The 25,473-nt window shown below is 30.4% G+C and overlaps 2 protein-coding genes across 2 annotated transcripts; one reads left to right on the forward strand and one right to left on the reverse strand.

Moving 5' to 3' along the window:
- Positions 1 to 1,839: 1,839 nt before the first annotated feature.
- Positions 1,840 to 4,128, forward strand: LOC131647879 (NAC domain-containing protein 40). The gene is made up of 4 exons (XM_058917695.1): positions 1,840 to 2,265; positions 2,887 to 3,140; positions 3,235 to 3,540; positions 3,677 to 4,128. The coding sequence occupies exons 1-4, from the start codon at positions 2,073 to 2,075 to the stop codon at positions 4,028 to 4,030; spliced, it is 1,107 nt and encodes a 368-aa protein (XP_058773678.1). The 5' UTR covers positions 1,840 to 2,072; the 3' UTR covers positions 4,031 to 4,128.
- An 18,143-nt stretch (positions 4,129 to 22,271) lies between these two features.
- Positions 22,272 to 23,515, reverse strand: LOC131653533 (F-box protein At2g27310). Its single transcript, XM_058923706.1, has one exon. The coding sequence runs from the start codon at positions 23,435 to 23,437 to the stop codon at positions 22,448 to 22,450; it is 990 nt and encodes a 329-aa protein (XP_058779689.1). The 5' UTR covers positions 23,438 to 23,515; the 3' UTR covers positions 22,272 to 22,447.
- Between the last annotated feature and the right edge of the window lie 1,958 nt (positions 23,516 to 25,473).

The following is a 25,473-nucleotide window of genomic DNA, read 5'->3' on the forward strand; positions in this document are numbered from 1 at the left end:
TAATTTTGATATATTCAAAACTATAAATTAACTATCAATCATTAGTTGGTCTAGTGGTGATTGGCGCTGGACTTGGTAAGGAGAATCATGGTTCGATCCCCCGCAAACCGGACTAAACCGGTGGTATAAAGCCAAAAAAAATTATAAATTAACTATAAATGAATAAATTTAACTCTTTTATGTTAATAATTGTTTTAATTAAAAGTGAGTTAATTATAAGGTTATTTTCTCAAAAACAAATAATTTTAAGGGTGCACATCTCTCGACCAAGTTGACCACCACGTCTCTGCCACCGTCCAACTCCAATCGAAGGTGCTTTGTCACCCTCATCGCCAAAACTCAAGTGCCACCTTCTGTGGGTGACCAAACTCCGTCAAACCATCATTGTCACCGCACTTTTCGACGACTTTTTCATGATTTTAACGTCTTTCTTCAACTTTTCTCTACTTTTTTTTGACATATAATTTTGTGCAATTTCAAAATATTTTTTTTCTTCTCTTCATCACTTAAATTTTTAAGACATACTTCTACAAACCGTAAAATCTCGAAAGTAAAAGATACAATACAATTTAAAAAATAATATTTAATAACCAAAATAATTTATATTTAAAAATAAATAAGTAAAATATCACGAATTACAACTCACCTTTTACAAATAAATTTAAGTATCTAATAACTAAATCAAATTATTTTTATGAATACTAATTTATTAGAGAAAAATTTGCATGGATACGATCCTAAATCCTTATAAATAAAATATTTTTTTGTTTTTAAATTAATAAAAAATTATAATCGATTATTTATCAAATCACATATTATATTTGTTTTCATACAAATATTTTTCAATTTATTATTTGAATTACAAAGAAACCACATAAATACTTTAATAGGAACACACATGTATCCATATTCTCTAGCAACAACCAATTAGATAATTAGATGTTGTTATTTTAATTCAAAATTTTAAAAGTATTTTAAATTTATTTTTATAATTAGAATTATGAGGTGGTGGTGATAACGAAAGAAAGAGAAATTTTTTTATTTTTTATTTAATAAAAAAATTGCCATCAGTTATTTGTAAAGCTATTTGTTAAGTTATTTTTTAATAAACCATCTTATTTAGTGTTTTAAAAATTGGACCGAATTGATCAGTCGAATCGGTCGAACTGAGAACCGAAAGGGTCATTGGTCTAATATGATTCTTGAATTGAATATGATAATGAACCTGTGAAAATCGATCAAAATTAGTCAAAAGCGATAAAAATCGATGAATCGACTGATCAAATGCATATTTTTTCTTAGAAAAATGACGCCGTTTTCATAATTTTTTTAAAAATAAAATTAAAATTTAATTAGATTTTTTTCAAAAATTATTTGAAACACTTTCCCTTATTGTTTTGTAGTTGTCATATTTTTTAAAAATTGAAAGGGTTGAATTCGAGAGTATTGTTAATTTCTGAGACATATTTTTTTGGGAGACACACCACTTATATATATATATGCTCAATTCACCACATGTATTTCTAATGTGGGACTATTATCCACACTCACACTTGCATTATTCTCAGCATACCCTCACCAGTTTGATAATCGATCCAGTTTTTAAAATATTAATTATTTTTAAAATATGGAATAGTTTAGTTAGTAGTTATTAATTTAGTTATGAAAACTGTCAAAAAAAATTAGTTATGAAAAGTCGGTTTTTACCCATCCTTAATTACTGGATCCATATATCGTTTAAGCTGAAAATATGAAGTCAATCTCTGCCAATATTTAAAAAATAAGAAAAAAAAGTATAATACAATACTACCTGAAGAAAGAAACGGTGGGAGTGTGTGCAGTAAAGCAGATAACCACGTGGGGGTGACACATTGATAAGAACCGAACCTTAACCTCACCATTCCACTTCTTTGTCTTTACTCATTCTTTGCCGACCCTGCCCATTCCAAATCCACCTTCCTTTGTCACCCCCAACCAAGCAAAGAACAATCACAATTACTAATTACTAACATCATATATTATCATTATTATATTATTATTATTATTATTTTCTGAATCAATTCAATTCTGGAATGATGGAAATCGTTTCTAAAGAAGCTCAGATGTCTATTGCTGCTTCTTCCATGTTTCCTGGTTTCAGATTCTGTCCTACGGACGAAGAGTTGATTTCTTATTACCTTAGGAAGAAGTTGGATGGTCATGAAGAAAGTGTTCAAGTTATTTCTGAAGTTGAGCTTTGTACATATGAACCTTGGGATTTACCAGGTCACACAACACAACAAACACTCTTTTCTTCTTTCTATTTTTGTTTCAATTTCTTGTCTTGTTTTGTGTTTTGTTGGAGGAATCGTAAGTTGTTGTTGTTGTTGATTGCAACTGTTTTTATTATTAACTGATGTGACATGAGAATTTATTCATTTTGATTCTGTTTTTGGAACCATGTTTCAATTCTACAAATCACTTATACCTAAAATAAAACTATGATTTGAGCTGAAAATATGATTTGGTGGGACCGGGGAAATTCTTATTTGTATTTTGTGCCCTTATTTGTATTTTTCACAGCCTGTATAGTTTGGTTCGGAGTAAGTTCTCCATTAAGTGGTTCCACTCCCGAGTCAGTTCTGACATCAAGTGGTTTCGATCTTGTAAATGTAAATGAGTCTAGGAGATTAATAGATAATTGTGAACTTACATAGAACTTTTGTTGTAGATGTTAGGATTAAGCTGGATACTTACTTGCATCGAAACAATAATGAAATGTAGTTGTTTTGATATCTCGTTTGTAAGTATGCCTAGAAGATAAAAGTAATTTAAAACTGTTTTGTTATGCAATTAATTCAACAGAAATTTTGAAAAACTGACTGATTAGTACTTGTTTGAAACCAGCCAAGTCATTCATTCAATCAGATAACGAGTGGTTCTTCTTCTCTCCGCGAGGACGAAAGTATCCAAATGGTTCGCAGAGTAAAAGAGCTACTGATTGTGGATATTGGAAAGCGACTGGAAAAGAGCGAAACGTGAAATCAGGTCCTAATGTTATAGGTACGAAGCGAACTTTAGTGTTTCATTTAGGTCGGGCACCTAAAGGCGAAAGAACAGAATGGATTATGCATGAGTATTGCATCAGTGACAGGTCTCCGGTGGGTAATAATCATCATCTGAATGTGTCTTACTCATGATAACAAACAAGAGTGGTTCATAAATTCTATCTTGTGTTTGTTGCATTTGTTTCAGGATTCTTTGGTTGTTTGTCGCCTCAAGAGGAACACCGAGTTTCGTCTGAACGATGCTTCAAAAGGAGCCTCTTCAAGTCAAATAGTCCAAGTACATTCACATGAAAGTGATTGCGCTGTCTCAGAAGAGGCCACTGATCAAAGGGAAATAGGCGTCTGTGAACAAGAAAAGGAGGTTGAGGGTAGTTCCAAGCGGGGTAGCAGCAGTTATGGTTCACCTTCAATGGAACAAAATGATTCCGTGTCTGAATCTAATCAGCGACCAGCTACTGATGCTACTTTAACAGACTCTTCAGGCCATCTAAAGGTATATTAAGCCCGTGTTTGAATTTTGTGTGACGAAAAAAGTGATTCTGTAAACATAATTGATTTGAAATATTTGTCTCAACATAGTTTTTAGCATTAGTTCTAACTTACCCTTTTATGGTGGCACTGTAATATAGATGGATGAAGAAGATTGTTATGCTGAGATACTAAAGAACGATATTATAAAATTAGATGAATCATCAATGTCTCAAGGGGTGCAAACAAGACCAAATGACATTCTACAGCCTCATCCGTGCCAAGGCACCGCGCAACGGAGAATACGATTAAGGGTTCCAAAATCAACACATGCTCAATCAGGCGTTCGTTTCTCCAGAACAATGCATCAGTCAAAGAGTTGCTTCTTTGGCCGAATGACCAACCGTTTGATGATATTTGCTTTCTTTGTTTTCACTCTCATGACTATATTTTTCTGGTTTTTATTGGATGGTCACAAACAAGTTAGAAATATTGTAGGAAAATTTCGGGCGTAAATTGTGATTAGATTAGTGCTATCCAAGCTCCCACGGCCGCTGCACTGTATACAGTGTAACGGCCGTAGGAGATAATCTCCTATCCAAGTGTTTGACAATGGCAATGTTAAACTGGTTTCACTAGAGAATATATTTCATTAACCTGAAATTTTGTATACCCATGAAACTGAGTTAAGAGGACTTAGAGAAATTCTTTCTACTAACCAGTTTTAAATGTTGCATATGGCTTGGAAGGGTACTTTAGGATGGAATTATACTTTCAAATAATACAAAAGTTATGCTTACTTAAATATACACATCCAAAATGATTTTGTGAAAGGAAAAATTCCTCCGGAAAAGAAAGATATTTTGTCCCTAGGTTTAACTAATTAGGACATATCAAGAGTCTTGATTTCAAACTAACAACAAACCGTGATTATCGGAAAAAGAATGTAAGACTCTTTTTTAAAGAGTCACATATTGTATTAATATTCAACTAGTATATGATGCGTGCATTTGCATAGGCTTGCACGTTGCCGCTTGTTAGTTATTGTTCTTGTTATTGTTTAAATTAGCCGTTATAAATATGATTTTAAAGATAAAACTCATGAAAAAAAAAGTATTAGCTTAAAACAAAAATATAATAGAATAAGACTATTCTGTAACATGAGTAAACGATGTCATGAAAGATTTATATTTACATATTGAGTTTACATGAATTATTGTAAATAGATATAATTAGTCTCCAAGTTTTTTAACTTTATTAAATATTTCGCTTTGGTCCCTAACTAAGCAAACGTTACAAAGTGATCTCTTAATTACCATTCCGTTATATGGAATGGTTCCTTCTGTTAGTTTTGCTGAAAATACGTTAAGTATGGATTAGGTGGAATGACAAGTAGGCAAATAGTAAAAGGTAAACTCGCCAACTATGTTATAAACGCCTATAGGGTTGGTATTCTTGATTTTTCATCTAACATCTTCTCTATTCACCTGCAAATCCTAAATCCTTTCATTTGGCGTCTTTGTTTTCTTTCTTGTTCCATCCGAGTTTTCTTTCATTTTCCCGCTTCAATCACCATTTGTGCTTCAATGTCAAAGAATACAAACAGTGCTTCAAACAACTAAAGTTTTGGTACATCCGGATATGTGGTTCGTAGAAACAAGAGGATGGCATGTTTTTGCCAAGATGAAAGTGTTCTTTGTACCGTAAGTGATATGAACAATGTCAACTATGGGAGACAATTTTGGGGTTGTAAAAATTAAAGAAATCACATGGATAAGGGCTGTAATTTTTTTAAGTGGTTATACTACAAAAAAAATGTTCAGAAGTGACGTGAAATTCACGCCACAACAAGAAAAAACATTTCACAAACTATAATTTGCGACGTGTTTAATTACGCCACAGGAGAGCGGGTGGCAATTATGCACTAATTAGTGACATGAATATCATGTCACAAAGCTTGCACAGATAATCATGCACTTTTACTCAGCAGGCGTAGCAGAGCACAACAATTGATGTACAGAAAAAGCAACTTTAGTTACGGCGTGATTTTCATGTCACTACCTAGTGACATTTAAATCACGTCACTCAATAACATTTATTTGAATTTTAATATTTAAATTTATAGGGAGTTGTGACGTAATTTTCATGTCACTACATAGTGACATGTAAATCATGTCTCTAATTATTATTGTTTTTTTAAAACTCTAAAACTAATTATTATTATTATTATTTTAATTCTGAAACTAAAGTATATAAATTAAATTAATAAACTAAATATATTAAAATATATAAATTAATAAACTAAAATATATAAAATAATAAAATAAAATTATAAATCAAATATTACTAAATATAATGTAATTATAAATTAATTAATATCTTACAAAAATTCAAAATAAAAAATAACAAAATAAAAATAAAAATAAATCAACGACCAGTCAGAGTCGGGAAAGTTATCATCATTTTCGTTATCATAATCTGTCAGCGTATAACTACCCACGTTTTGGTTTCCACCAGACGATTGCATAAATTGCCGCATTTGCGCCTCCATATCATCGCCTCATCGCCATGACCTCCATTTGCCGTTGATGCTCACTCTACATTGCCTCCATTTGGACCTTCAAAGCCGTCTCGCGTCTCGCCTTATTTACCTCCAATTGTCTTACGGTTTATCGTTGTTCAAGTGTCAAATTTAATGGACGTGAGCCTCCTTCCCTGTCAATAACTCTTTGATATAGAGTTCTCTCATCAGGTCTCAAGATGCCTGCCAAATTTCCACCACCAAAAAAACACATGTTAGGCCCCTTGCCGCCAATGACTTTACTCCAAATATAAAAGTCCACATCCGAATGAAGCGGCTCTCTCGGTCTCGGAGTATATCGAGGATTAATATTCAAAAATCGTACAAGCAATGTCTGATAATCATCCTACACATATAATAAAAAAAATTAAGTTAAATATAATTTTAATTAAATTAAATTTACTTATATAATATATGAAAAATAGCCACGTGATTTTCACGCGGCAACTTTAATTGCCACATGATTTTCACGCCACAACATCCCACATGCCACGTGAAAATCACGACACAAAAGTTGTCAATAAATTAAAAAAATATGAACAACGTAAATTAAATAACTTACCATAGCTTTTTGTGTACAATCGTCAACAAAACCCCATGTTTTTTTATCCGATTTCTTGCAATCAGCTCGATCATCAGAGGTGGTCTATTCAATTCCTTAGCCTAAATAATAAAATAAACTATAATTAATAATATCTATTATAAAATAAATTATAACTTTAAAATGGGGTAATAATTATTACCAGGCGTCAAAGATACTCAACAGTGCTATACTTCCAACAACATTAAGGCAATCCCTTTTTTCAGATGCTCTCATCTTCTTTGCATTTTCAAATTTAGCCAGAAATTCATCACCCTCTCAATATTTAAGAAGTTCCTGAAAGATTTCTTCTCCTATCCAACTGGAAGGGATGCCATGAAGTTCCCAACGCTTTCTAACACGTCGTAGCATGTCAGAAAGTCGTCTTACAGTTCTGCCATAATAATTTTTTTAATCAGCCTCTCTTTTAGTGGTTCCCACACATTTTTCCTGCAATGTTGTATGACATTAAAATAAAAGTTAGATAACTATAATTAAAAAGTCATTTAAATAACCATAAGTTAAACAATAAATTAAGTATACCTGAAATTACTTAAACCAGTGTTCTCTACCATCGCCCTTAACATCTTTAAAACTCTTTATAAATTTTTTATAATTCTATTTTAAAAACTCTATTCTATTTTCAATCTAACCAAAATATATATTCTGTATTAATAATATATATATAATAATCCAAAATATATATTCTATCATCCAAAACTATATTCTATTATCAATATCATCCAAAATATATCATCTAAAACAATATTTTTATAATCTACTAAATTTAAAATAAAAAAAACAAAAATACCTTTACTTTAATGTTCTTCAACTTTCAATCTCTTCAATCTTCTTCTCCTTCAACCCTCTTCTTCTTCAATCTTCTTCTCTTCAATACTTTTAAAAAAAATTTAACCCTAAATTAACAAACAGAAATAATAATAACGAAATTAACAAATTTATTTTATGAAAAACTTACCTTTGATAAATCAATGGAAGAAATTTGAGAAATATGAAGGAAGAATTTGTGAGTTTAGAAGAGAGAAAGAGATGGAAATGGGTTTGAGTATGGAAGGGAGAAAGAGTATGAAAGAGTATATTGCTTGGAACGATGGGTCTGGCTGGGAGAAAGAGAAAACACATTTACTTATACGCCAATCAATGACGTGGATTTCACGTTGCAACTTACACACGTGGAATTAACGTCGCAACATGATCAACGGTAATAAAGAAGATTCCTTCACCTACAAAAGCCTGCTCCAATCAGAGTCAAGTCAGCCCTTTTTTCTAGCGACGTGATTCCCACGTCACTACTTAAAATTTGAAAATTTTCAAACTCCCCTATGTGAATGTCACCACCTTTTTTATTTTTCATTTACTTTTAGGGTTGCGACGTGATTCCCACGTCGCTATTTTTTTTTTAAAAATAAAAAATCTGACACTCTCCATGTTAACGTTATGAATGTTATTTTAATATTAAAAATTATAGTGACGTGATTATCACGTCGCAATTGACTTTTTTTACCCACGTGATAATCACGTCACAACTTCACGTGGCTAGGGAGAGTATTTCTTATAGTGTTAGGTGATGAAATTGTTGATAAAAGAGACTTGAAGCTTGACAGACAAAAGAAGAAAATTATAAAATTGAAGAATGGAGTTCTTCACACTAGAGGATGGTTTAAAATATTCATTGTAACCATGTATTTCAAATATGATTATGGTTGAAATTTGTATGTGTCATGAGCTTATGTATGTAACACTTTTGTTGGCTTAATTTAATGCATTTTTTTTTTTATAAACAATGTGTGTTCATTATACTTTGTTATAACACTGATACAAAATACTGGTATAAAAGTGTTCACAAAAAATCCACCCGTGCAACATACTAATATATGGACCTAAGTGTAACAATGCAATGTAATTAATGGATTAATGTGTAATAACTTATAAAGTTAAGGGGCCAATGTGTTGCATTTCAAAATAGAACAATAGTTATTATAACTTGACATATCAGAACATTTGTCATTATCGGAACAATTGGCCAATTTATAAAGTTAAGGGGCCAATGTGTAGCATATCAGAACAATAGTCGTTATTAAAAGAGAATTTCATATAACTTGTCATTATAACTTGGCATATTACAACAATAGTTATTATCAAAACAATTATCCAATTTCTAAAGTTAAGGGGCCAATGTGTACCATATCAGAACAATAGTCATTATCATAAGAGAATTTCATATAACTTGGCATTATAAGTCATTCCAATATTCATTAATAGAAAAGTCATTACATTCCAAGAGGTGATTACATTCTAAAAAGTGATCCAAAATTGAATTATAAACCATATGATTCACAAAGTCATTTCATTCAATAGATTAAAACAAAACAAAAAAGTCGTAATCGTAGACATAACATTCCCATAAAACGGTTACATTCCAAAACAGCATAACAAAACATTAAATAGGTGAAGATTCATGAAATCATGGTTGACCTGAAATAGGCTACCCCTCTTTTGAAATCTTTTTTTCTTCGTTTTGAGTGGTGGTTGAGTTGAAATAGTTGCTACTTGTGGTGCCTGACTTGAAACAACTGCTACTTTTGATGTTTGACTTGAAACAACAGCTACGTGTTCCTAAAATGAATTAGCTGCTACTGGTTCCTGACTTGAATTAGTTGCTACTGGTGCTTGGCTTGAATTAGTTGGTGCTATTGGTGGTGCTTGACTTAAATTAGCTACTATTGGTGATGCTTGACTTAAATCAGCTTCTACTATTGCCTGACTTGGAGGTGCTTCTGGAATTGGTAATTAAAATGCGGTCTTATTGTGACCAACCTTATGGAAACGACTGCACTTGATTCCATATTTTTTCTCATTTCAGGTATGTCTCATCTCTCACCATTTCTCTGGCTTCAATGTTTCTTTTTTTCTTTGGCCTTCTAGGTTGTCTCTTTATGGGTGGTGGCTGTAGATCAACAACTCCAGATTTTATCCATAAACTTTCCCCATTAACTGGATATAGAACTAGTGCATATCAAACTTGATAGTGTTCCTTTTTAAAATAGTCTAGCACAAAATCTTCAATTTCTAAATGTTGATCCTTCATTCATGACATTGCATGACATCATGGCAGTCCTATCAACATTCATGTTCTAAATGAGCATTATTTCTTTGAAAGATTAAAAGGATATATTTCTCTATTGAATAATATATCCCTAACCTCATAGTCATATTCACCTACACACTTGTAAAACATGATGAATCCTCCCAAATCAGTTGTCAATCATTCTAAAAACCAATTCCATAAATTTTTAGTTTCACCCTCCCAAAGCATTTGATCATTTGGGCCCCTCCCAATGAAAGCTAATATTTGTCTACCATATATTCCTTTAAGAAACACTCATCTAATCCTATAATAGGTCTTCATTTGAAAAAAAATTCTTTGCAAGCTTTGAAGCATATATACATCCTCTGGAAGTGAGGATTCATTGGCCTTTCAAGGTGTTCACTGCTTTCCCATTCACCTTGAAATGATTGACTTATAATTTTAACAGTTGATCCAGGGTTTTCCCTTAACAGTTCATGGCCATAATCATGGATTCTTCTATATTGCTTCCTAAATGAACCATCCACAATATCAATAGCAAGTGTCTTGCATTTTTAGAAAAGTTTAAATTTTTAGTAACTTAAGGTGAGGTATTCGTACCTTAGGGTTTCTTCTTCAAAGTTTTGATGACTGTAGTTTGTCTTAAATGGGGGGTTGTGAATAGTGTTGTTATCGTCTTCAATAAAGGTTGTGTTATGAATCATCTTCAGCGAAGAAGAAAAAGAAATTTTTCAACAATTGAACAAAGAAGATCTAAAGGTAAAACCTTAGATATTCTGTGACTAATGCACCTGGGTCCAAGAAAATAATATAGGCACCAAAGGTGAAACCTCAAGTGTTTTGCAGGTATGCTTTGAAGGTTGAAGCTTTAAAGATTATTTAAGAAATTTGTACAATGCATTAGCATACGCTAGAAGTATACAAGGATTTATGAAAGTCTCTGATCCCGAAGACGCACGATAATGACAAATATCAACTGTTATGTTCAAAGTAAAATATTTAAGAATATCTCAAATTGATAATCTGAAATAATCAATCAAATGAATAAGTCTATAATGGACATCCATTTTTTGGATTTACCAACCTTCAATCCAACAATGCACGGATAAATATAAACCATGTGATGTCTTCTCTTTTGGAAAATATTTATCAAGATTTTTCTTTATAAGGGAGATAAAATTATTTTAAGGTTGAAATGATCAAGGGAATCTAATTAAACCTTTAAAATAATAATTTTAATTATTTACTCATTTAAAATAAATTATGTCTAACCATAAAATGAGTATTTTTAGTGTTCTATAGCAAAAAGTATATATTTCTTAATGTTGATCCTTCATTCATGACATTGCATGACATCATGGCAGCCCTATCAGCATCCATATTCTAAATAAGCATTATTTCTTTGAAAGATTAAAAGCATATATTTCTCTATTGAATGAAATATCCCTAACCTAAACCATGAAATAAATAATCGATTAGAAAAGCTTGGCGGACTTATTTTCAAATCAAATTAAAGTTTTCCTTGCACTTCAAGTAAATCGAATCCCATCATTTATGAAGATTTCACTAAATTTTGAAGAAATCATAAATCTAATCGATTAGAGCCACTAGCTAATCGATTAGGAGAGTCAACAAGGAAAGATTTTTTATTTGATTTTCAATCACGAGAATATACACTTAATACTTTCCTGGATTACACGCTTAAATCTTTAAGAGTCATACTATATATAGGCAAACCTCTTTTCACTTTTCTTGCAACTCATATTTTCTCTGCATCTCTTCTTGTGAATTCTCCTTTTGTCATCAGTGTCATCACGACTTCCCCTTGCCAAAGACGCAAAATACCACCACAAAAAATAGAAGCCATCATAGCTACAATGATAAACAAACATGAAGAAGAAAAGAAGAAAAGAAGATTATCCTGGAGAAAAAGGTCACGGAGCCATGGTTTATGAACGTAACCTTCATAAAAGGATACAAACCATATTCTCACATATGTCAAGTCTCAATAAGAGCATTCTTTACAAAAGAAATTGAAAGAATCTTTCCAAATCTAGTACACGAATTCTACACCAACTTGGAAATTCTTGGAAATTCCTAAATGTCTTAATTACTTTTGTTTTTCATATTTCTCACAAAGCATCTTTATTCACCTTTTTTATTTTCACAAAGGGGAGAAGTATATTATCAGAGGGTGTATCTTCTATCTAACTCATGGGGAGTTTAATCACTCCAAATATATCAATATAGTTTATTTTTACCATATTCCCTAAAAGATGCGTTGTCATCATCAAAAAGAGAGAGAATGTGGAACCTTGTTTTGCAGGTAATATGGCATCTACTTTTGATGATGACATGCACCATGTGACAACTCTAATGACAAATATGATAAGTCAAGCATGAATAATTAAAAGGTTAAAGATGCAAACCTAAGTATTATGGTTTGATAAACTAGACTATCAAACGGGGGAAAATTAAATGGAAACAATTTTAAACCTCATATCAAGAGATCTCAAGCAGTGTCAACATAGAGAAGAAGTATCTAGCAAAAGCTTGTAGAAAAGGAGTAATCTCCTATTTTAGTAAGTGAGTGATCATATGTAAAAAGCAAAGAGTTTTTTATAAAAGCACAAGGCTGAAACACACACACACACACACCAAAACCTTTTTCAAAATGATTTTCCAAAAAAATACTTTGAAAAACATCTAAAAGTTGTGTCAGATGAGTTGAGAACAATCAAATAAGTCATGGGAAAATATTTGACTTTTCTAATCAATTTGAACATATGACTAATCAATTAGATTTGCACAAACTTGAGGCTCAGGCTAGTTTGAATGTGCCTTGATTATGGGCAACAATTAGATATCTCAATTTTCTATTTTGAGAACTTACAATCATATATTTACATCATCTAATTGATTAGCAACCTGGTCTAATCGATTAGCTAACGGTAAAATTTGTTTAATGAGAATTCCTTTTTGAGCCAACCTCTTGCCTATATAGTGAGGTCTCATTTCTCATTTTAAAACATCCAGAATCGTGCTTTGACAATTTCATCTCTCACTCTCTCTCTCTCTCTCTCTCTCTCTCTCTCTCTCTCTCTCTCTCTCTCTCTCTCTCTCTCTCTAAAGTTTTATTCAACTTTCTATGACTAAATATTTTAGCTTAATGCCTTTGTGAGTGAGGATATATCAGTAATTTTAGAAGGGTAGAATTGTAAAATTCACCAAGGGAATCTTTTGTTTACACGTTAGTTGAATACTGTCTATTTAGGAATTTATATGGGTTATAAGCTCATCTTGTAAAAGCTTATATTTGGGGATTGGGTTATCAATCCTAGGTTTGGTTGAAAATTAGCCAGTGTTAAAATCTTCATAGGTTCTTGGTTAGCTTGGTTAAACTATGATAGGTTGAAGCTCGACATGGTATTAAAAGCTTCACAAGTTTGAGATGAGTCCGACTAAAATCTCACAGGCTTTTGGTTAGCCTCGCTAAAACCAAAGTATTGAGCTCAGTTTTTTTGAAACTTGAAGACTAACAACCGCTCCAACTACTCCAAGTGTGTGTCAAACCAGTTTTGTTCATCTATCTAACATTTACAAAGTAGTTAACCTATTTTGTGTATACAACCAAAAAACTTCCCAATGCGTAGAAAGTTTTTCATGATAAATTAAAATGCGTAAAAATAAGAAAAATCCCAAAGTAGAACACAAATTTGAACTGAAATGGAGACAAATCATAAACTACAAAGAAAATCCAGATTGTACCTTCTTAACGGTCATACATGAAAATTCCGTTCCAAATATTGGAGTTATCAAAGAATATATGGATTGTACCGTTTTATCTATGTCTATTTTTTTTAAGTTATCATTTTTATTCATACATTACTTACAAAATAGATACTAATATAACAATAATAAAAACAGTACAAATTAATAATACTACTTAATAACTTAATACACTACAACAATTAAAACAGTATCTTCTATCTCATTTGCACTGTTTCATAACATAGTTGAGACGTAAATATGTTATTTTCATCACACTGATAGTATTACATATTGTCATTATCGATTTCTATAAATGATATGTATGAGGTACGTTTCTCTAATCTTCTTATTTCTTGTTTTTCCTTCAAAGTCTTATCTTAACCAATAGTTTAGGCACGCCTAAACTGCTAGAATTTCCAATCCAGCTCAAACTGAATCCTCAAGGGAGACTTATCCCAAACAAAAATTATAATCACTAGCATCCATGTTAGTAAAAAAGACAAAAATTATAAGGAGAAAATGAGTGCAAAAATGTTTGAGAAAAGACTTCTATTTATATGTGATTCGTGACATACATGCACCAATACAATCCAGCAACCATATAATAGAAAAATCAGTGCAACCATGGCAGTCATGTAGTTAAATTTTAACAAAAATATTTGTAAATTCAATTAATTAAATGTAACTAATATATATATATATATATATATATATATATATATATATATATATATATATATATATATATATATATATAAATTTAAATAATTATATAACAAAAAATAAAATAAATTATATGTAATTATAAATTAAATAAATTATTTCTAAAAAATAATCTAATATTTATTAAAGTTACTATTTAACGAAATATAAATAAATACAATAATATCAATAATATAATAAATATGCACTACTTAATATATTTTTTTCTAAAATTATTTGGTTAATAAAATGTTAAAACTTAGTTAATACAGTTTAAAGTTTGGTTAATCTATATTTTGACATAAAAAATTAGTATATAGAGTATATATTTTGGTTAATCGTATTTATAAAATTGGTTAATACAGTTTATAACTTGGTTAGTGAGCTCTCAAACAAAAAAATTAAATAGTAAAATAAAATGGGTTATTAATAGAGTGTAAATGTTGATTAATATATTTATTATTTTGTCTCGGAATATAGTTAGTAGTATGTATTTTATTGGTTAATGAAAAAGTGAAAGTGATTAATAAATTATAAGTAAAATAGTTGATTAATAACTTATATTTATGTGGTTAATACAATAGTCATGATGTTGGTTAATGATACACTATTATATTTATATTATAAAATAAATATTTTTTTTAAAAATTAAATATATTTTTTAAAAATTAAATATTTTATTAAAAAATACTATTAAACGTATTAATACGATAAACAGTGTATACGGCATAAGTATTGGTGTAAGAAAATGATATATCAATAAAAAAGCTGATAAAAATAACATGTGATTAAGTACATAAGTGGACATAATCATTTATTTATTTTATGAGTAATAGTACTACTCCAACAAGAAAATAAAGATACATAAATAACATGTGATTAAGTAAAGTACATAAGAGGACATGATCATATATTTATATCTATAATATAAGAAAATTAATGGCTGTGGAAAAGTCAAAAATACCCTTATTTGATTTTTTGCCACCACATTAAAATTGTGGTTTTTTGGTCTTTACACCATAAAGTTCTTAATTTTATTATTAAAATAATACAACTCTTATATTTTATTAAACTTATCAAATCTCTCTCCATTCTCTATTTTTTTTCTCTTTCATCCCTTTCTCACTTCTTTCTTCCACAACAAAAATTTATTATTGTTATATATTTTTTATATACGAAAAATGATATTCATAATCAAAATATTTTGTATTTGTATACGGAAAAAATCTATATAACTTACGAAAATTGGCATTTATGATCCAAATATTTTTTATTTAAAAATAATATATGGGAAAATAATCTACTATTGATCTAAATATTTGTATATACGAAATTTACTATTGATTCAAATATTTTTGTAAATGATACCTAAACAAAAATGAGGTCTGTATACGGGAAAAAAAATATATTATTGATCTAAATATTTTTATATACGAGAAATGGTATATATGATCAAATATTTTTTAGCCAAAAATGGTATACGAGAAAAAATCTATTATTGATCTAAATTTTTTTATACGAAAATTTAATATTGATCCAAATATTTTTGTAAGTGACAACTAAATAAAAATAATATTTGAATTATTATTTACGAAAAAGTGTTGTTTATGATCCAAATATTTTTATTCAAAATTGGTATACGGGAAAAAAACCTACTATTGATGTAAATATTTTTATATACGAAAATTACTATTGATCCAAATATTTTTGTTAATGATACCTAAACAAAAATGAAGTCTGTATACGGAAAAAAATCTATTATTGACCTAAATATTTTTATATACGAGAAATGGTATTAATGATCAAATATTTTTTATCCAAAAATTGTATACGGGAAAAAATATATTATTGATCTAAATATTTTAATATACGAAAATGTAATATTGATCCAAATAATTTTGTATATGATACCTAAACAAAAATAACACTTGTATACGGAAAAAAATATTATTTACGAAAAATGGTATTTATGACCCAAATATTTTTTATTCAAAAATGGTATACGGGAAAACATTTATTATTGATTTAAATATTTTTATATACGAAATTTACTATTGATCCAAATATTTTTGTAAATGATACCTAAACAAAAATCAAGTCTGTATACGGGAAAAAATCTATTATTAACCTAAATATTTTTATATAAGAGAAATGATAGTTATGATTAAATATTGTTGAACCAAAAATGATATACGGGAAAAAATATATTATTGATCTAAAATTTTAATATACGGAAATTTAATATTGATTCAAATATTTTTGTAAATGATACTTGAACAAAACTAATATTTGTATACGGAAAAAAAATCTATTATTTACATAAAAAGGTATTTATGACCCAAATATATTTTAATCCAAAATGGTATACGGGAAAAAATTTATTATTGATCTAAATATTTTTATGTACGAAATTTACTATTGATCCAAATATTTTTGTAAATGATACCTATACAAAAATGAAGTCTGTATACGGAAAAAAAATCTATAATTGATCTAAATATTTTAATATACGAGAAATGGTATTTATGATTAAATATTTTTAATCCAAAAATGGTATACGGGAGAAAATTTATTATTGATCTAAATATTTTTATATACGAAATAATCAATTATTTATCTAATTTTTTTCTTTTTTTTTTTAAACATTTTTATTTAAAATAAATGATGTATCCAAATTCGCCTAACTGATTAATATTGAATATTAACGGAAAGTTACTGATTAAAATATTTTTTATTAACAAGAACATGAAGTTACTTATCACAATATTGAATATTAACGGGAATATTAAGTTACTTATCATAATATTGAATACTAACAGGAACATGAAATTACTGATCACAATATTGAACATTAACGGGACCTGAAGTTACTGATTAAAATATTTTTTATTAACATGGAAATGTAGTTACTGATCACAATATTGAATATTAACGGAAACCCAAAGTTACTGATTAAAATATTGAATATTAACGGGAACATGAAGTTATTGATCACAGTATTAAATATTAACGGGAACCTAACGTTACTGATTAAAATATTGAATATTAAGGGAACATGAAATTACTGATCAAAATAGTGAATATTAACGGGAACATGAAGTTACTGATCACAATATTGAATATTAACGGGAACCGGAAGTTACTGATTCAAATATTGAATATTAACGGGAACATGAAGTTACTGATCACAAAATTGAATATTAACGGGAACATGGAGTTACTGATCACAATATTGAATATTAACGGGAACTTGAAGTTACTGACTAAAATATTTAATATTAATACGAACACGAAGTTATTGATCAAATATTGATTTTATTTTATAAGTAAGAAATTCATTGATAAGAGAACAAAAGTTCTCAAGAAGAGTTACAAGAAATACATCAGCAGGAGTTCAGTAAGAAGATTACATACCAACCAAATATTGAATATTAACGGAAACATGAAGTTACTGATCAAAATATTTTGAAATTAATGAGAACGAAGTTACTGAGCAAAATATTAAATATTAACGGGAACATGAAGTTACCGATCAAAATATTGACTATTAACGGTAACGTGAAGTTACAAAAGGCTATTTAGACACAATTTAATTTTGGTGATTTCAATTTTGTTCCTGATTTTTTAGACACAATTTAATGTTAATTGTTCTTATTTTTTTCCATAAAATGTTGATTATTTTTAATATAAATTTTTTCTATTAAAAAATATACATCTGAATCAAATGCGCGTCCCGTACCAGAACCCGTGCGAACGCACGAGTTTGTTACTAGTTATGAGTAATAATACTACTAAAACAACAAGAAAAGAAACGTACATAAATAACATGTGATTAAGTACATAAGTGGACATAATCACTTATTTATTTTATGAATAGTAGTACTAGTACTACTCCAAAAAGAAAAGAAAAGGACATAAATGGTATGTGACTAAGTATAGGATTCGGTCCATTTTAAAAAGAAAAAACTACACTTGCAGATAAATACACAATTCAGATTATGATAAAAATCATATAAACTTAACCCACTAAACCATATAAACTTAACCCACTAAACCATATAAACTTAACCCACTAAACCTTATCTAATGTAATTAGAAATATAATATTTTGTTTTCTATATTTTCAATAAAAATTACACGAAAGTGACAATGAAAATTATGGTGTAGAGTATAACAGAAGCCAATGCTCATTGTAAAAGAAAGTAAATTAAAGTTAAGATCTCAATTTTGAAAATGAAGTATTCAAATTGAAAATGTATATGATGTTTTAAGAGAATATGAATGAAACCCAATGTAGGGGCCAATTCTTATTACTGTTTGTGATTCATTAACCTACCATAAATATATGAGACAAATTTACAAAATATAATCAATAATGTAACAAAATGAATATAATCAATTAATAAATTAGGCATTCAACATGGTTTACACATTGGTTACACATGCATGCAGATGAACTACACTTGCAAATGTATAAGAATGTTTATATGTTTTTATTTATAAGGAGGCTGCTTCACTAAGAATAATTTTCTCGACAAAAGAGTAACACAACTAATATGGCCAACTAATATAAGGTAGTTGAGAATATCACAAATTTGATTGTATAAGTTAATCGGAAAATTTCAAAGAATATAAAATTTTAAAAAATATGAATATAACTTGCAAAATATAAAAAATTAATTAAAATATTTGAAAATTAAAATGAATAGAGTGGAAAAAGACTTTTTAAATTTTAATTTGAAATTTGTTCGGCGTCGGCCAAAGGCCTAATAACACAAAATCCACTTAACCAACCCGCTCTATTGAACCCAAGGTTTAAACACATTCACAAAGGGTTTTCAGGTACACAGTCTCTGATTTTCACTCTCACTAAGATTATTTTGAACTCTAAATTGACTTGAGCGTTAGAGCGCTAACCATGCAGCTCACCCACTCACCCCCAATTTGATTCGTCGTACTGAAGATTAGCATTGTCGGTTCGAGATCAACAATGATTAGCAACGGCGGTTCAAGATCAACATCTCTGATTCAAGAGGCACCACAATCACAACCTCTGATCCAAATTCAAATTTGCAAAGTTAAATCGACCAAGTCTCGTCTCGACTTCATCCGAGCTACATTCTAACCTCGCCTTTGTTCAAACGGCACCATGGTCGGCCCACATCGGATGTCTCATCCTCGTAACAATTTGAATCTAGTCCGAGACAGTCACCAGGTGTCTGGGACCGCATAATGATAAGGGAGTTGCAGGGTGATTGGCATCTATAGGTATGGGGTAACTGTGGAGATCAGATGATCGACTAGGTATCAAACTTGATGGTGTAAATAATGGACACATGGCTCTCCATCAGCGAAAGAAGTCCCCGACACCCCGACCCTATTCCAAAGGAAATACCATGAATACGCTAAAGGTGTAAATCAAGAGGAAAGATATTTCGTGTATAACAGGCATCCTAGGTATAACTGTTCGAGATATTCTATATGCAACAAAGTCGGAAGAGCATCGAAGATCCATTGGTCATCACGAATGCCAAACGGGACCCTTTCAGTTCCCGGTCAGACCATCGAGCAACTTGGATATCCCTAAGAAAGCTCTACGTCTAAAGACGCCTGTTCATAAAAATGATGAGGGACAAAAAACTCAAAAAAGTGACATTAAGTGACTAAAAAGTTGAATTTTTAAAAGAGAGACTCAAAGGTTACAAAAACAAAAAAATGGAGACACCAAAAGTACATTTAAGTCTTCATTAAAATTGTACCTTCGCGTTCTGGCCCTTGTGTTCCCGCATTTCTGGCCTTTACGCGGCCTAGCGTAAAAAACTCGATTTTTTAAAAAATCGACTCTGAATTGAAATTTCACAGTGACATCTCATAAAAAAATCAAGAATCAAAATTCCATATTTTGGGACAAAATAAGGGCCACCACCATTAAAACTCTAAATTCCTTTTTTTTTATTATATTTATTTTCTGTTTTTTCGGGAAAAAATGTAGACTCTTAATCTTATTTTATTTGATTTTTATAATTTTATTTTAATCGTTTTTCTATTTTTCAATTATTTTTTTCAATATGAAGATGGTTGGTATTTACATATTTGTTGCATTGCTAATGCACGAATACTAAGTTGGTCTATCTAAATATATACAATACTAAGTTAAAAAAACACAACAAAGAACTTTTTCGATATGCATTCCGAAAAGACAATTTTTCGTTAAAAAATAAAGTTTATCCGAATATGTTTCTTTAAAATTAAGTATAATAGCAAGAAAAAAAACTTATATATAATTCTTCAGGCGTGGTGTATACTATTTTTTAATAAAAATATGACAAGTGTATAATTTCCTCTTGTAATTTTCTCCTATTTTTACCCCTTGTAAAATTTATTTATACATTTTATACCTAAGAAATTATAAATAAATTTTATCCTAATAGAAATGAGTCAGTTGTTTGTCGAGCCGGGCATTTTAGAGGCTCTTACAAATACTAAACTTTTATGTTTTAATTTATTATTAAATAAATTTTAATAATATCTTTTTATAAAATAATATTAAAATAATAAAACTAAATATAAATAAATATAAATTTATTATATTTTATGATATAAATTTAATAAAAATGAATTTATTATAAAGGGGATTTAAATATAATTTATATATATTATTTAAATTTTATTTTTATAAAACTTGAAAAGGTACCTGAAATGCATATATGATTTCCTTAAATACAACTTTTTTTTGGAAAGTTCACTATAAAAGGTATAACAATTATTTGAAAAGGTACCATTAACAAAGATGGATAAAAACTCATCCTTCTAAGTTTGGGAAAGGTAAAATTAATAAAGATGAAAAAAAATTAATACTCCCTCCGTTCCTTTTTAAGTGTCGTTTTAGCAAAAAGCTCTTCAACCAAGATAGTGGATTATTAGAGTTACTTTTTCTATTATACTCTTATTTATTTTTCTCTTTCTAAATAAATTCAATCATACACTCTCTTTTTTCCAATAACTAATTGAAAATTTTGAGGTGGAGTTATTGAAAAAATAAGGGTATAAATGACAAATTATAACATTAAATTATAAAACGACATTTAAATAGGAACAAAAAAATTCATCTAAAACGACACTTAAAAAGGAACGGAGGGAGTACTTCTTAGACTCGAACTCAAGACATAAAATGTAGAAGGGTTTTTCTAACCCGCAATATTGTATAGGATAAGGGCAATTAATAAATTATTTCTTTCCATATAAATTTTCATATTAATTATTTTTCTGTTGAAAAGTAATCTTTTATATTTTCTCACTCCTACCCAATTAATGGATGAACATAAATAAATATAAATATGGTAATTTATATAAAAAAAAGTGGTGTATTAATTCTCTCTTATCCTATGCAAGGTTGCATAGGTTAGAAAAACCCAATGTAGAAATACCAAGACCATTACCATTGGGCTATTGCTACGAGTTGCCATTACACCCGATTTTGAAATTCCCGATTTTTTGAGGCCCTAGACCGTAAATTTGGTTGCTCGATTTTGAAATTCCCGATTTTTTGAGGCCCTAGACCGTAAATTTGGTTGCTCTGACTTAAGACCGCCCTATTTTGTTTGCATTCAATTTAATAAAAAATATGTTTGTCTAGAGATAGATCTCCAAAAATTAAATACATTTTTAAATTTTTACCAAAAGTTTGAGAGAAATTATAAGAGGAATGCAAAAAGAAATTGTGTTATTGTTCATCATCATAAGAAAGTGAGGTGCGCGATCAACTTGCATTGCAGTGAGTGAATAACCTGATTTAAAAGTTACGCCATTAACCCGATATGAATTTCAACCCCAAAAATCAATCTGATCCATTCGAATCATAACATCACTTCCCACACAACCATATTGATATCCAACACGTTATTCCAATGAACATTCCACTTCCAAACTAAATTATCGAATTGACCCATATCTCTTTTCCCATATAGCATTACTTTTAATTTTGTTTAAACGTAATATATCAATCAAAAGAAGAAATTAATCAACAAACTTGAATTAATCATAGATACGCGTATAATGTTTTGTTGTATATCTTGTTCTTTTTTTCTTACACTGTTATTTTTATAAAATTATATGCTTCATAATTTTTCAACCGTACCTGTACAATAAAAAAAAAAACAAAAGTGAAGTTAATTTTTTTTGGGTCAAACTCAAACCCAAAACCAAAACCTCACAAACCGAAAAAGAAAAGCAAAAATGACGATAGCGACCAACATAATAAACATATCCATCGCTTTCTCTCTCCTCAACTTTCTCTCTCTCCTCTCTCTCTTCATCAAACAGAATCCCTCAAACCTCTTCTTCGCTTTCTCAACATCCACCTTCTTCCTCTCACCGTTCTCCATCGCCCCTTGCAAAATTACCAAACTATCCCTCCCAACCACGTGTCTTCCATCCATATCCTCCATACTAAAACTCACCTCCCTCACGTGCATCTCTCCCCCGGCTTTCCCACAGCACGTGACCTTTATCGTGCACTGCACTACTCCCATTACCACAGCGTATAAAACCTCAAACTCCCCCGTCAGCCAGTGACGTCTCACGGTTACCGGTAACCGGCTGGAGAGGTTCACCGAACGCTTACGTGTCGGTTCGATCATAATCCAGCTTAATGTCAGATTTTGTTCAAGCCACTCCACGACGTCGTTTTGCTCGAATTTTATATTTGTTTGAATAACTTCGTTTGGGTCGAGAATTTCAATCCATAGAGGTGAACATAAGAACCATCCGTTATGAGTTTCCGTTCGGAGGATTTTGGAAAAGACCGGTTTGCCCTTGTAGTATAAATCGACGGCTGAGATTAATTCTCTCGTTGGCGATGATGATGATGTTGTTGTTGAGGTTGTTGAGATTGAGGAAGAGGAGTAATCGACGGAGGGGAATGAGTCGGAGAAAACTGAACGGTGAGAGGATGGGAAGGTGGAGATGAGTGACGTGGCGAGAGGGTTATTGAGAGAAGGCCACGTGGCGGTGGAGATTTTTTGCCAGAGATGGTTTTCGGTGCAGAGGCGGTTGAGGTGGGAGGCGGTGGAAGCGGCGGAAGTGAGAGATGGGCCGTCGAGTCGGGAAAGGATGTGGGATTGGATTATGTCGGAGTGGATGGTGGTGATCGGTGAGTTTGTTGAATAAGAAGAATCCATGGAAGTGTGAGTTTGTTGAACTTTGAAGGGTTTTAGAAAGAGAGAATAGAGAGAAATGAGAAATGAAAGTGTGGAGAGGGGAACGAGTGGTGGGTTTTTATATAGTAAGATATATAGATTATAATTTATTTATTTATTTATTTATTTTTGTAGTTTGAAATTAGAAATATATAATATGGTGGAGGTGGGATTATGAAGAAAAAAATGATTTAAAAAAAAAAGAAAGAGAGAGGGACATGTGATTTGCGTGTTTAGTGGCAACACAAGTTGAGGATTAATGGAGTTAAAAGTCAAGATTGGATGTTAATTAGTAATGATGTTGGTGTAATCCCGTTATCTATATAATAGTATTGAATGATTCATTGAATTGAAATTTGGAATTATCTCAGATATTTCGTTTTTTCTTTTTTGATATTTTTTTTATGATTTGTTAATGGATAAACATTAACTACTTGCTTGAATATGATTTATGATCTTGACCGATAAGAAGGTTTATATCTATAATTTATTCATTTTTAGGATTTGTTGGATAAGGTCTGTTCTTCACCCATTCATTAAAGAGAAATGTTATCTCGTGTCATTGAGAAAGATTTAAAATAGTTTTTTTTTAATATGTGTTTTCAAAATTTTGGAAATTAAAATAATAATTTTTTTTTAAAAAAAAAATTACTTAAAAGTTTTTAAAAAACTGAAAGATGGTAAAGAGAATAGTATAAGCAAGTTTAATCCGCGATACAAGAATTTGAAGTACCATTATTGTCTCAAAACAGGACACATACATAAGTATTGCTATCAGTGAAAAAGTGATAACAAAGACAAGAAAGGTAAGTCTAAACAAAGAGATCATGATGATGATCGTGTTACTACTGCTATTAGTGATGATCTCGTTATTCTACGTGATCTTGAGTTTGTTAATCTCATATCAGACAAGAGCATGTGGATTGTTGCCAATGGTGCTACATTATATGTTACACCAAGGAAGAGGTTATTCACATCTTATACTTCTGATGACTTTGGAGTGTCGACGATGGCTAACAATGGTGTATTTAAGGTAATTGGTGCTGGTGATGTTTGCTTGCAAACTAGAATGCAATTGTTGCTTAGAGGTGTCAAACATGCTCCCGATGTCTACTTTAATTTGATCCTTGTGCATATGCTAAATGATTGTGGTTATGACAACCACTTTGGTTCTGGAAAGTGGAAACTTAGCAAAGTTAACTTGTTTGTGGCTAGAGGAAAGAAACTTTATAAAAAGGATGTTCTTCCAGGATTAAAGAATTCAGATTCGGAGAACTGTTCTCATTGCAGGGTTGGATAACAGCTTTGGTTGCTAGGGACAGTGTGAATGTTATCGACGTGGAAACATCTTCGTGGCCACGATAACTTAGTCATATTAGTGAAAAGGGGGAAAATATTTTGGCCAAAAAAGATGTGCTTCCAGGATTAAAGAATTCAGATTTGGAGAAGTGTTCTCATTGCATGGCTGGTAAACACACTAGAGTATCCTTAAAGAGACATTTTCCCTCAATGAAATCAAACTTTCTTCCATTGGTACATTTTGATGTTTTTGGTCCATTAATGGAAAAATCTTTTAGTGGTACACATTACTTTGTTACCTTTATAGATGACTCTTCTATGAAACTATGGGTTTATGCCTTGAAGACAAAAGACCAAGTGTTAGAGAAGTTCAAAGAATTCCTTGATTTAGTTGAGAGGCAAGCACGCGAGAATCTGAAATGTGTTCGTTTTGACAATGGTGGTGAGTATTGTGGACACTTTGATGCATATTGCAAGCAGTATGGTACTGCACAGGAAAAAATTCCTACTAAAACTCCTCAATTGAATGATGTGGGAGAGAGGATGAATTAAACACTAATTGAGATATTTCGGTGTATGTTCCCTGAAGCTAAGTTGCCCAATCATTATTAGGGTGAGACACTTTACATGGAAATGCATGTTCTTAATCTCACTCTTACTGTTGCTTTGAACAATGAAGTTCCAAACAAAATTTGGTTTGGAAAGAATGTCAAGTATGA

This window comes from Vicia villosa, linkage group LG2 (assembly GCF_029867415.1).
Source record: "Vicia villosa cultivar HV-30 ecotype Madison, WI linkage group LG2, Vvil1.0, whole genome shotgun sequence".
In the NCBI taxonomy this organism is placed as follows: Eukaryota; Viridiplantae; Streptophyta; class Magnoliopsida; order Fabales; family Fabaceae; genus Vicia; species Vicia villosa.